General features: G+C 45.6%; 1 protein-coding gene across 1 annotated transcript in view; it reads right to left on the bottom strand.

The window, feature by feature from the left end:
* WDFY4 (WDFY family member 4) overlaps positions 1–4,586 on the bottom strand; it is a 228,012-nt gene extending 223,426 nt beyond the window's left edge. Inside the window, exons 1-2 of the mRNA XM_074959629.1 lie at positions 4,574–4,586; positions 2,901–3,169 (exon numbers count right to left, since the gene is read on the bottom strand). Coding sequence (XP_074815730.1) covers positions 2,901–3,169; positions 4,574–4,586 — 282 coding nt within the window. The remainder of the gene's footprint in view (positions 1–2,900; positions 3,170–4,573) is intronic.
* Positions 4,587–13,047: the final 8,461 nt, after the last annotated feature.

The following is a 13,047-nucleotide window of genomic DNA, read 5'->3' as shown; positions in this document are numbered from 1 at the left end:
TAGGTTCCTGGGTTAGTGGTTCTGTTGTGTGGTGTGTGGTTGCTGGTGAGTATTTGCTTCAGGTTGGGGGGCTGTCTGTAAGCAAGGACTGGCCTGTCTCCCAAGATCTGAGAGAGTGATGGGTCGTCCTTCAGGAAAGGTTGTAGATCCTTGATGATGCGTTGGAGAGGTTTGCTGAAGGTGAAGGTGAAGGGGGCTGAAGGTGATGGCTAGTGGTGTTCTGTTATTTTCTTTATTAGGCCTGTCCTGTAGTAGGTGACTTCTGGGTACTCTTCTGGCTCTGTCAATCTGTTTCTTCACTTCAGCAGGTGGGTATTGTAGTTGTAAGAATGCTTGATAGAGATCTTGTAGGTGTTTGTCTCTGTCTGAGGGGTTGGAGCAAATGTGGTTGTATCGTAGAGCTTGGCTGTAGACAATGGATCGTGTGGTGTGGTCTGGGTGAAAGCTGGAGGCATGTAGATAGGAATAGCGGTCAGTAGGTTTCTGGTATAGGGTGGTGTTTATGTGACCATCGCTTATTAGCACCATAATGTCCAGGAAGTGGATCTCTTGTGTGGACTGGTCCAGGCTGAGGTTGATGGTGGGATGGGTTTTCTCCCTCCTCTCTCCCGCCCCCACCCCTTTCTCCTGCTGGTAATAGCTCATCTTAAGTGATCACTCTCCTTACAGTGTGTATGGTAACACCTATTGTTTCATGTTCTCTATGTATATAAATCTCCCCACTGTATTTTCCACTGAATGTATCCGATGAAGTGAGCTTTAGCTCACGAAAGCTTATGTTCAAATAAATTTGTTAGTCTCTAAGGTACCACAATTACTCCTTTTCTTTTTGCAAATACAAACTAACACGGCTGGTACTCTGAAACCTGTTTGAATACGGTCTCTCAATCATCTGTGCACCCACCTTACAGCAATTTCATCTAGACCACATTTCCCTGAGAATGTCACGTGGGATTGTGTCAAAAGCCTTAATAAAAAATGAAGATATATCACATCTACTGCTTCCCCCCCTTCCTCTGGGCCAGGAACTGCATCAAACAGGAAGTTAGGTTGGTTTAACACAATTTTTTCTTGGAAAATCCATGCTGGCTATTCCTTATAACCTTATCCCCCAGATTGTTTAATAATTTGTCCCAGTATCTTTCCAGGTATCAATGGTAGGCTGACTGGTCTATAATTCCCATGTCCTCTTTTTAAAGACAGGCACTATGTTTGCCCTTCTCTGGTCCTCTATGACCTCACCCATCCTCCCGGAGTTATTGAAGATCAGTTACTCAGAAGTAATCTGTCACCATTCAACTTTTTAGTGGAGAATGAAACAAATGAGGCACTAAACACCACAGCCTTCTTGACGTCATAAGTTATAAGCTCTCCTTCCTTTTCTCTTGCTCCCAATGTATTTAAAGAGCCTCTTTTTATTGCCTTTTATGTCCCTTGCCAGGTGTAATTGAATTTGTGCCTCCCAGCACACATGGTGCACTATGCTCCCACTCCTTGCCTTTTCCCAACTCCTTTGGGGCCGTTTGGCCCCCGGGGGCGCAATTTGCATACAGCAATCTGTGCAGCTATGTAAAAGCTATGAACAGTCCAGACCTCTGGTTCCTGCCTCCCCACACTCCTATTGTGAAACACTGCCCTGACTAGTTGGGGAGCATAAACAGTGACTTTGGTGACTAATCACTCACACAGCATGAATAGCAAAAACTTACCCCCAAAATGGATTGCCATCAAAACCAAGACTCTTTTGCAGGAAAATGTCATTGTGGGAGGTGGTGCCTGAAATCTGGATCTAAATGTTCTGACCCATCGCTACTTGGATCTTCAATAGCAGAGTGTGACTGTTACATGCTGAAATTTGCAGCTAGATTGAGTTTGAAGCCACAGCATCATTTATGCAGCCATAACGTATTTGAAACTAGGAACAATTTTCTATCCATCTCACTAGATTCTATTGCCGTGTCTACTGCTGTAAGAGCAGAGCTCCTTTCACCACTCTGGGTACATATTTGCCCCTGTCAAACAAAAGCAGCACTCCAGGTTTCAATCAACAGCAGGGGATGCGGGAGATGGTGGGTGTAGCCCCTCTGGAAGCAGCAATCACTGGGTTTTGTCCTGAAAGCCTCTTGCAAATGGGAGCTCTGGGGGAAGCATCTGTAGGAAGTGGCAGTATGGTCTAGTGGTTAGAGAACTTGATTGGGACTCAGGAAATCAAGGGTCTATTCCTACTTCTGCCAATGGCCTCCTGGGTGACCCTGGGCAAGTCACATCACCTCTCTGTACCTCATTTTCCCTTCTGTAAAATGGCTTAGAGCACAAAGTACATATTGCAACAGACACATGGCCTATCAACAGCATGATTGTTACAGTTAACTGGCTTTCGTGCCCTTTGCTTCCTTTGTAAAGCACCTTGAGATCTACCAATGAACAGGGCTGTGTAAGAGCTAGGTATTATTATTCCAAGAATTGATCTGGACATCATTTACTCTGTGCTCTCTGTCCATCAGGTTGCATAACCAAACAGTTTGCCCATCCCAGCCTAACCTGTACCCAGACCTGATCCGCATCCCTTCTTAACAAGGGGCACCACTGGTGTAACCCTTCCCATGCCACACCAATTCCATTCCTGCTTTGAAACATGCTCATCCACTGGCAGATCCTTTGCTTCCATCTGCCCAGTCCCCCAAACTGCAGCTCCCCAATGTAATCACACACACCGCAGGGGCTGTTAGAAGGGTGGCTGAAGGACAAAAGCACCCCACAAAGGAGCTACAGAACAGACCCTGTAGCATACAGGGTATACCCCCACCCACAGCGTAAATGACGACCACGCTAGGTGCAGGGCAAGAGAGAATTAGGGGTAAAGCCTCTAGCCAGGCCACTAAGACAGCAGAAGAGCAAACCTTTAGGAAGAGGGGAAGGAAGCCCAGCAGCCTCCTCTGCTGCTCTTCTGAGATGAGGTATGGAGACGCCTGCTCGTACTCCAGAAACTCCTTGGCTAGGGTCTCCCACAGGAGAGCAGGGCACTGGTGCTGCCTCTCCCCGCTGGCCTCAGGCAGCGCCGGGGCTTCCACATCACTGTCAGGTCCCGGCTCCTGCCCTGTCTCGTCCAGAAAATCCCCCTGCTGCTTTGGGAGCTCTTCTACTGGGTCCATGTCGTGGACAAACACACCTGAGTTTAAAAACAAGGGTTATTTTTATGGTTGCCAACCCTCCAGGATTGTCCTGAAGTCTCCAGGAATTAAAGATTATGTTATGCAATGAAACCTCCAGGAATATGTCCAACCAAAATTGTCAACCTTAATTATTTTCTTGAAGGATTTTCCATGAAGAGCTGATTGATTGCTCTTTGCACAGGGGAAACAGCCAGACTGAATCTCAGTGGCTTTCTTTTCAGACTAAGGGCAGCCACCAGAATAAACTCTACAGGAGAGAGCACATGGTGTGGGTCTCACTTGTAACATGCTGCACTTGCTGTCTCACCAAATGGCAGTTGCAGCCCATTAAAGGTGCAATACCCAGAAACAGTCTCAACACTCAGAAGCTGCTGAGTAACAGATCCCTGTCGTTAGTTAGTTCTTTCCCAGTCAGAAAGGCTAATCAGCCCCCAAGCTCCACAGTTATTTTTCTTGGTCTTCTCTTAATCCCTGTCACTTTGTGCACATCTGTTGGGTGTCAGTATGCTCCAAACGGGATGCAGTATTTATATGCAGTCGCACAGAACTCATGTAGAGAGGCCTCCCTGCTCCAAGACACGATCTCACCTGGTCACAAATCACCAAATCACATGGGATGAAGTCCTGGCCCCACTGAAGTCAACGGTAAAATTCCGATAGACTTCAGTTGGGGCCAGGGTTTCACTCAGTGCCTCTTTTTTGCTGCCATATCCCCCTGTGAGCTCAGATGTAACTTTCTGTCCACTGTCACCCCTAAGTCTTACTGCTTCCCACATCCTTCCTGGCCATTTGGGCTCGATCCTGCAGGATGCGGAGTGCTCTGGCCGGCAAAGCACATAAGCATGTCAGTGGGACTGCTCACGTGCTTAAAGTCAAGTGCCTGCTTCAGTGTGTTGCTGGATGGGGTTGTCCTCCTCGGAGCTGCCATGTGTAATGAGATGATTGGCATAGCTTTGCATATAACCCTAACGAAGGGGGGGATTGATCACTGGTGACTGGAGCAGCTCCCCTATTCTGTGCCCCTCTTCCCCCCTCTCAGTCACAGCCTGCCCCCCTTTTTCTGTGCTTTCCTGCCTCAGTTCCCCTCCAGCCTCTTCCTCCTCATTCAGCCCAGTTCCATCTGCCCCCCCGCCCCCCGTCCACCTCACTCCTTTTCTATTCCATTTGCCATCATCACCACTTCCTCCTCCGGGCAGGTTCCACACTGGCAGCCACTTAACACCATGCAGCACGGCTGCCTCCAGTGGCCACCAGGTGCAACTGCAGCTCAGCCAACCACATGCAATTCAGGCTGCGCTGGGGGAATGCATGATACCGGGCTGTCCTGCCTCTGCCTTGAAAGGTGGCATCGGGGGAAATCAGGGACCTGCAGACTGCTGAAGACAGCAGGGTCTGGTTACCGCTTTCTACCATCTTTCCTTGCAATTGTTTGTTACATATAAGCTCTCTACTCATTGCTGAGAGCAACCCTCACAAGCGCAACATGCGAATGCTATGGAACTCGCATAGGCTTTACCTGTTGGACAGAGACAATTGATAGCGCACTAGGTTAGGACTCAAGAGACCTGGGTTCTAGCCCTGGCTCTGCCGCTGGCCTGCTGGATAACCTTGGGCAAGTCACATCCCCACTCTGTGCCCCAGTTTCCCCATTTGTAATATGGGGATAAAGATGCTGACCTGCTTTGTAAAACACTCAGATGTCTATGGATTACAAGTGAGGGATTATTACTAGAGGGTGGCACGCTTCGAATGTACAGCTCCGCCCACACAGGCAACAGTCAGAACCTTGCCACCACTAGAGCCAGCTGAAGCCCATGCAGGCCAGAGTCGGGGAGAGGGACCCACTGATGGGGGAACTGGCCAAAGTAGGGGAGCGAGTCTGCCAGTAGCCTCAGTTTAAGCCCACAGGGTGCCCTTTTGGTGCTGCAGGCAGGGGAAGCTCTATGGTGCCCTAAACTTATTCTCTCCCTGAAGTCACTGCCTTGTCCCTATATCCAGAGGGTCTGCTCCCTGCCATGGGCCCCTGTGAGGTCACCGCCTCACTCCTGTATCCGGAGTCATAACACTTAGATTAGAGGAAATCAGGTTTTTCCAATTCTCACCCACATCAATAAGATTCTGCCCACTGACACCTAGATCATTCCCTGGAATTTTGGAATTGATCAGATGCATTTTTCAAAAAACTACCATGAGACAAACAGAGAAATGCCATGGAGTTGAATGTAAGAGCTCACTTCACTTGCCAAATTTATTAATACATGAACTAACATGAGAGCGGAACCTTTAGTACAACAGTACACTCCACACACAAGTAATATATAAAAAAACAATGGCATACTTCCTATGCATATGAAATACAAGTTTTTCTACATGGGCTGCTTACTCTTGATTCAAGATAGTTAATAAAAATGTTAAAGGCAGTATAGCCAACCCAAGCAGTCAAAATTCATGGCCCCGCAAAATCATGAGCTTGGCTTAAAAATCATTAGATTTTAAGAAAATAGTAAATTTGATATTCTTTCTATTTTCTACCTGCTGCTTTCTGAGCCCTCGTCACATTTCCAAGCTTTTCTCACCAACAATGAGGGCTAAAATTTTTATTTATTTTTTTTTAATGAAAGTTGAGATTTTCATATATTCACATGGCTCTCAGAGCTGGGGCTTTAACTAAAAACACCAAATATCATGAGATTTGCAATAAAATCATGAAAATTGGCAATGCTGTAATCACTTTCAAGATAAAAAATAGAACTAAATGAAAACTGGAAAAATTTCCATGAGAAATTACAATATTTCAACATTTTTTTTATCCCAATTTGGGACAAAAAGTCAAAATATCAAAAATTGTAATGTAACAAAGTTCTGAAAATTTGTGGTTCAGAAACATCAGAAGATTTCATTTCAATAGTTCCAAATACAGGAAACATTTTGACATTTCTGAATCAACATATGTTATTTCTGTTTGTGAACCAAACTGAAACACTTACTTTCAGGTTGGCTGGATATTAATCTGTTTCCCCCTGAGGTGCCCTGGTGCCTTATGGGAGTTGTAGTTTGAGTGGCTCATGCCCCCATTCTTCTTTATGGGCTATGCTTCCCAGCCAAACATCTCCCGTAATGCACCACATCAATTCAACCAGAGAAAAGACCACAGTGCGCCCTGGGAGATGTAGTGCAACCACGGAGCCCAAACTCTAAAGGAGAATATGGGACATGAGGCACATAGAAGATTAATGGTGAATTGACTCAAAATGAAATAGTCAACATCAATATGTTGGGGATGATATGAAATAGTTTATTTTGATTTTCCCAACAGAAAACATTTCTGCTGGAAAATGTCAATTTGTTCTCCTGAAACTGTACTTTCTGTTGAAAAAATATTTTGAGGGAAAATCCCCAGCCATCTCTACTGTAAGCAGTGTCAGGATGAGCTCCACCCTGACATCTGGTGGTGAGGTGTGGCAAGTTGTGGAAAAGAACTTCAGGGGCCAATCTCATTTGCACAGGCACACCCACCCCGCCTAGAATGAGGCCATAGCTGCCCAAATGGTCACTTTGGCTGCTGTGGGATCCCCAGTGTCTCTGTTACTGGGGCAGGAAGAATAAATTGTTATTACCCTGATTATGGGAACTGTGCTTGGAACTGTACTTGGCCTTTTGTTATGATGGAGGGACTCACCATCAACTAAGTGGCACTCGCTAGGCAAGGGTCATGGGTTCCAAAACTCTGTGAATTGAGAGAGGCTGGGGACAAGTATTAATACTTGGTGGCATGGGCCCCTTGGTGAGGGCCTTACATGCTAATTGCACTTCCTCCTCTCTCCACTGTGGAATATCAGAGCTAATTTTGAGTTCATTAGAAGTCTAGTTACAGGCTGCTGAGCTCACTTTGGGCTAACAGTGCACCAGCACTGAGGCTCCCCTACTACAAGCTGAATTCACCTAAGAGCTGAAATCACTGAGCGTTGTGTTAAGTAGTGGGGGAGCCTGAAGATATATTGTAGAGCAGTTTGCGGGACGGCTGGAGTGCCTTGTGGACAGGCTGGTGGAGCAGTTCGTAGGACGGCAGGAGCTGCTGGTGGGACGCGGAGCAGTTCGTGGGACGGCGGGAGCTGCTTGTGGGCCGTGGAGCGAAGGAGTTCGTGGGGCGGCTGGCGGAGCGGAGCGGAGGCCTATGGAGCTGTGGGGCGGTCAGCTTCAGATCATGTAAGGTGCCTCTTACCCCCGTCCCATCTCCACCCAGGGTGGGAGGTAAAGCTCCGCAGATAAACTTTCGAACTCTGGGGCTGCCCTGACCAGGGACAGAGACTTTTGGGTCATGGGACTTTGGGTGATTTGGGGTTGCTGGACTGAAGAACCAAAGGGAAAGGACACAACCCAATCTGCTTGGGGTGGGTTTTGCTCATGGGTTGTGTTATGAATCCTGTTGGTGGTGTTTCCCCAACATAATGCCACATTGTTTCTCTCTGTTATTAAAAGGCTTTTTGCTACACTCAGACTATGTGCTTGCGAGAGGGGAAGTATTGCCTCTTGGAGGCGCCCAGCGGGGGTGGTATATATTTGTCCCAGGTCACTGGGTGGGGGCTCGAGCCGGTTTGCATTGTGTTATTAGAATGGATCCCCTAGATATTGAACCCGGCCCTTGTTGCTGCCAACTCTGACGGGCAGAAGGGTTACACTACTAAACATACCTTAAATTCCCTCACCACAGCCAGATTAAACTGTTAAAGCTTCATGCTCATTTGCTCTCCAGCACATATGCTGCTTGTTTACTATTGGCACTTTGCCCAGCTTGGGCACTGAAACCAGCCTGGTCAGTTTCAGTCCCTGGTTCTCACGCAGTAGCCCAGGGCTCCAGTGATGGGGATATTTTTGCCATTTCATGGCTGTTCAGTGTCCCATGTGGAACAAATCGGTGGTCATAGCGCTAGTCAATACTCTTTGCTAGCAGTCACAGCAGGAAGGTAAGGGGGAAATGGACATGGAGACAGAACTATGAGGTTAGTTCTGTACCTTCAAGTCAGGGCTGTAGGCAGGGCACCAAAGGGGAAGCTTGCTCCATCACTGTGGATAATCAGGAGACGTCAGTCTCCAAAGGCTGTTGATCTGGCACTTGTCACCAGCATCCAGTTTTTTAAAAAAATAAGTAATTAATGAAGACAACACCATGCCATGGGCAGAATTTGTGCAACGACAGCACTGCAGAAGATAGACAGGAAGACCATGTGCCCCATGACTGAGCGGGCGAAGCATTTGTCATGCTTTATTTTTGGCTCTGGTAAAACGACATTGCTTGGCCTCAGCCCACTTCTGAGCTGTGTATTGCCTCAGAAAAGTCTGGATTTTCCTAAGGGGGCTAATGAAAAGCGTGTTCAGAGCCAGTCGTTGTCAAAGAGGCAGCCCTTGCCCTTCACAACAAGTCTGAAGGGCATCCCTTCTTCATAACGGTAGTCTCATCACCTTGATGGTGGCACTGCAAAAGTAAAGCCAGTTACCACCACCAGGGAGAACACCGGATTTAGGTATTTTTCTGCCTCTATGGTTGGATCCAGCAAATGCTTATTCAGGTTAGTAACACAGTATAGTCCGATGGAACTCAGCAGGATTACTTGCATCAGTAAAGACCAGAGATGATCCAATGACAATAATAAGACTGTCTTTTATATGGCACTTTTCATCAGTAGACATCAAAGCACTTTACAATGGAGGTCCGGATCATTATCCCCATTTTCTAGATGGAGTAACTGAGGCACAGAGAGGTCAAGTGACATACCTAAGGTCCCCCAGCAGGCCAGTGGCAGATCCAGAAATATATAAAATTATTTCATAATTGACAAATTTATGAACTCTTTTTTTTTAAAACTAAAACTAATTTTTTTTGTATTAGCCAAGCTTAAATGAGGCCTATTCACATGAGTAAGGCACTGAAGTATTGGTCCCTTAGTATGAAATCGTGCCCCCTACTGAAGTCGATGGGAGTTTTGTCAGGGACTTCAATGGGACAAGGATTGCCCCCTGATAGTTATGATTCTGTCATTCTGAGCCTGTAAAGTTAAGTAAAGAGAGAGGAAAACACAGGAAAGTATTAGTGGCCCGTACCTAATCAGGGCTGAAAATACCCTAAATGGAGATCATTGTGCAACTCAAAAAGCCCAGGCTTGGTTACATTCCCTTTCACTTAGAACCCAGTTCACTCTTTCCATCCCAGAAGTGAAATTTATATAGGGAAAACACAAACCACTGATGTCTAAATCTATGTGTACATGTCATCTCTTCAAAATGGAGGCTATAGCCTATCCCATTACTGATACCTCTAGTCTAGGGGGAAGATGCATTAAACTTCAAGCCAAGAGACACTGAGTTAGTCCAGTCCCAACTCTTCCGCTGACTGCTGTTGAACAAATATTTCTCTTCATAATGGTCCCTTCTTAATCATAACAGTCCCTTCCGGCCTTAAAATCTCTGAATCCCTTGAATTTTCTTTTCCTCTTAAAAGACAATTATTCTGTTGGGAAGATCTGCTACCATGAAGCTAGGATCTGAGACCACTAAACCAGAGGTTTTCACCCAGTGGTCCATGGACCTCAGGGTCCGCAGACTATTTCTCAGATTTCAAAAGGGGTCCGCACCGCCATTCAAAATGTTTTAGGGGTCCGCAAATGAAAAAAGGTTGAAAGCCACTGGTCTAAACAGTTTTAAGGGGCCCCTTGTGCTTGTGTTATAGCCCACCTTCAACACTGATGGTGATCGCTTAGGATCTAGCTATTAAGCACTGTTTTCTTTTTAGTTTTGACAAGTTATGAAACATTTTTACATACCAAGAAGATATGGAACAAGAGTCTTTAAAATACAATAGTGTTTTTAAAAAGGGACATGAAAGTAAAAATATACAAAAGGCCCACTGCTGTCACTCAGAAAGTAGCAGCAAGTAAAAAAAGGGGAAGTGATACTTACTAGTACAATTTTATCCTTTGTTCTAAATGACATCTGTAAGAAATCACAGTGCAAAGTGGCTGGGCCTTCTCTGACTGAAAAAGGGGCAAACGGAAAATGGGGTCTGGCGGTGAGAAACAATCAAAGAGCCTCACTAGTTGAAATAGTGTAGCTCTTCTTTTGTGGTTCACTTTATGGAGAATAAGTTGTTCCTACACAACACCAATCCCCCAACCAGACCACATTTTGGTCCACTGTTCTATTCTATCTACCAACTACTAGACTGCTCAGAGCTCGAGAGATTCAACCAAACGATCTTGTGAAATGAGAAAATAGTCAGTTAGAGACAAGTCCCAAAGCAAGATGCTGGATCAAAACATCTGGGAAGTTTGGCTCCACACTCTGCAGCCAGGGTTGCTCTCCATAAGCAGTTCTCTGCTCCAACTGTACAATAAACTCCAATGTTCTGGAGAGCATCAAAAACAGCTAGGTCACTGAATCAAAGCTGGAAGCATTCTTGGGTCCCCTACTCCATTCCTCTCCAGCCAGGCAAGGACCACTGTTCTCCAGTGAATACTCAGAGACTAGTTTTAAATGCCCCAAATGATGAGGCTTCAACCAGCTCCATCCAGAGATTATTCTACTGCCTGGCAGATCTCACTGATTGAAAGTGTCTCCTGATATTCAGTATACATTTTCCTTTACTTAATTTCATCCCAAACACTGTAGGTCTATTCACTCTTAACTCCCTCAATTAATACATAAATTAACAGATTCCAAAGCCAGAAGGGACCGTTGTGATCATCTAGTCCTGTATAACACAGCCCAAATAATTCCTAGAACAGATCTTGTAGAAAAACATGCAATCTTGATTTAAAAATTGTCACTGATGGAGAATCCACCACGACTTCTCTCCCTACTCGTTGTTTGCGCCCTTTCATGCTTGTAGATAGCATCCTATTCCCTCATAACTGTCAGTTGGTCAGATGCTACATATTTACTTTCCTTTATCATTCCATTTAGTCAATCTTTGCTCCTCCTCCCAGAATTCCCTCTGATCTGATCCGTTATTTACAACTTTCAACCATGCATCTAGTGTTTGAACTGGGAATAATATTTCACAAGGAAAATCTAAAAACATATAGATTTACAGTGTGAACCCAGACTATATGCTATACAAAAACTAAGAACTTAGTTAAGGTTGCTAAGTGCAACTCCCCTTCCACCTTTTGTCTTGTCTCTTTAGATTGTAAACTCTTTGAGGCATGCCCTCTCTCTTCTGTGTTTGTACAGCACCTAGCACAATAGGGCCCTCTCTTTGTTGGGGCCCTTAAGTATTCACTAAACAAAAAATAAGAGAAGATGGACTATTAAACATACTGACAAATGTAGAGAGGGTTCTACATTGTCTGAAGGACAGGTGTCTTTTCATAGGATACGGTACTTGGTTTCTGCAGCAATATGATTAATGTTACAACATGTCCAGTTCAGACACAGCATGAGCAGGCGTGACTCCATTAAAGCCAATAGATTTACATCAAGATTGAATTTGGCCCAACATGTTCTTCTTATTAGACCACATTTCAGTTGTGCGGGTGGTTTGCTGCCTGTATTTCAAAGCAGGCCTTTCTATACGGCATTTTGGCAAATCATTAATTCTTTCTCAGGTTCTTAAGGGCTTCTCTGTTTGCTTTGCTTTGGACAGCCTTTCCGTGCACAACAAAAACTTTGTTATGGAATGTTAAGGTTTGGCCTGCTTTTGTTCCTTCCCCTGGGGCGGGGTGGGGCGGGAAAGAGAGAGCTTGCAATCACCTTGTCAGGTCAGATTCTACATTGACTAATATACCCTGCACACCTGTTAGAGTCAGTCGGAGTAGCATGGGGGATAATGCAGTGAGGAATTGCACTTGTAAGGTGCAGTTCAGCCGTCAGAGAAATATTGTTCCCTGATGCTAAGTAGAACATTGGAAGCTGCTAGTTACCCACAGGCAGTCTAACGATAAAAGCTAATCTCCGAGAGAGATCCTCAAAAAGAGTAGAATGGAAGCCAGGTCAACATAAATCACACAAAAACAGAAGTATATGAGAGTTGGAGGCAATTACAGCAAATCAAACAACTCTGTTAACAACAGCAGCTGATACATTCTGCACCTATAATCCCTTTGCTGTCCCTAGAACAGAGAACAGAGACTCATGTGTGTATCCCTGCTGTTCCACTCTCTCCCGACAGCCCAACACCATGCTGAACTTTCACAAAAGCCTCTCCCATTTAAAAGTGACTCTACCAAAACAAAGTGTTTGGTCAATACGACAGATGCCACCTGCTTTGCTAGAGCAGTGAACCCGTCACTTCCAATTCCAAAGCAAATCTGAAAAGCAGGTGACATACCTGGGCATGCAGGTTCAGCGACTTCCAAAGCTAGCAGTTGCTATATCCAGGAAAACCGGCTTTTCTTCTTTTGTCTGTGACACAGCTGTCCTGACAGGCATCTTAAAGCGTTCAACAGCTCCCACTCTGCTCTTTAAACTTTCCACTGTGAATCACTTGGTTAGCTGCTGTGCTTATTTCCTGGGGAAAGCAGAAGTGGAGAAGCACAAAATGAACCACAAGCTACTGGAGCCAAGAGGCACTCAAATCAGCTCATATGACTCAGAGCAGCTCAGCTGGTGTATAGAGCTGCCAGGGAGCTGGGCTTCTTTTTGCCCCATACATCAGAGAGTTTCCTTGCTCCAATATTAACAAATAAATGGTGTTTTCTTGACGGTTTGCTGAATTGCTAGGGCAAGGTGCTGGCTTGATAGCCCCGGAGACTGAAGCCCTCTCTCTCCATCCACAGGACATGGGCAAGAAGCAGCAGGAGCTTCCCTCACCAGAGTGCCTCTGATCTGGAGAGGTCACCTCTAAATGCTGTTGAGTCTTTGGCCTCCCCACTGAGCTTGC

This window comes from Natator depressus, chromosome 7 (genome assembly GCF_965152275.1).
Source record: "Natator depressus isolate rNatDep1 chromosome 7, rNatDep2.hap1, whole genome shotgun sequence".
Taxonomy (NCBI): domain Eukaryota; kingdom Metazoa; phylum Chordata; order Testudines; family Cheloniidae; genus Natator; species Natator depressus.
The sequence above is the reverse complement of the archived record's forward strand: the minus strand, read 5'-3'. Positions and strand labels throughout refer to the sequence as shown.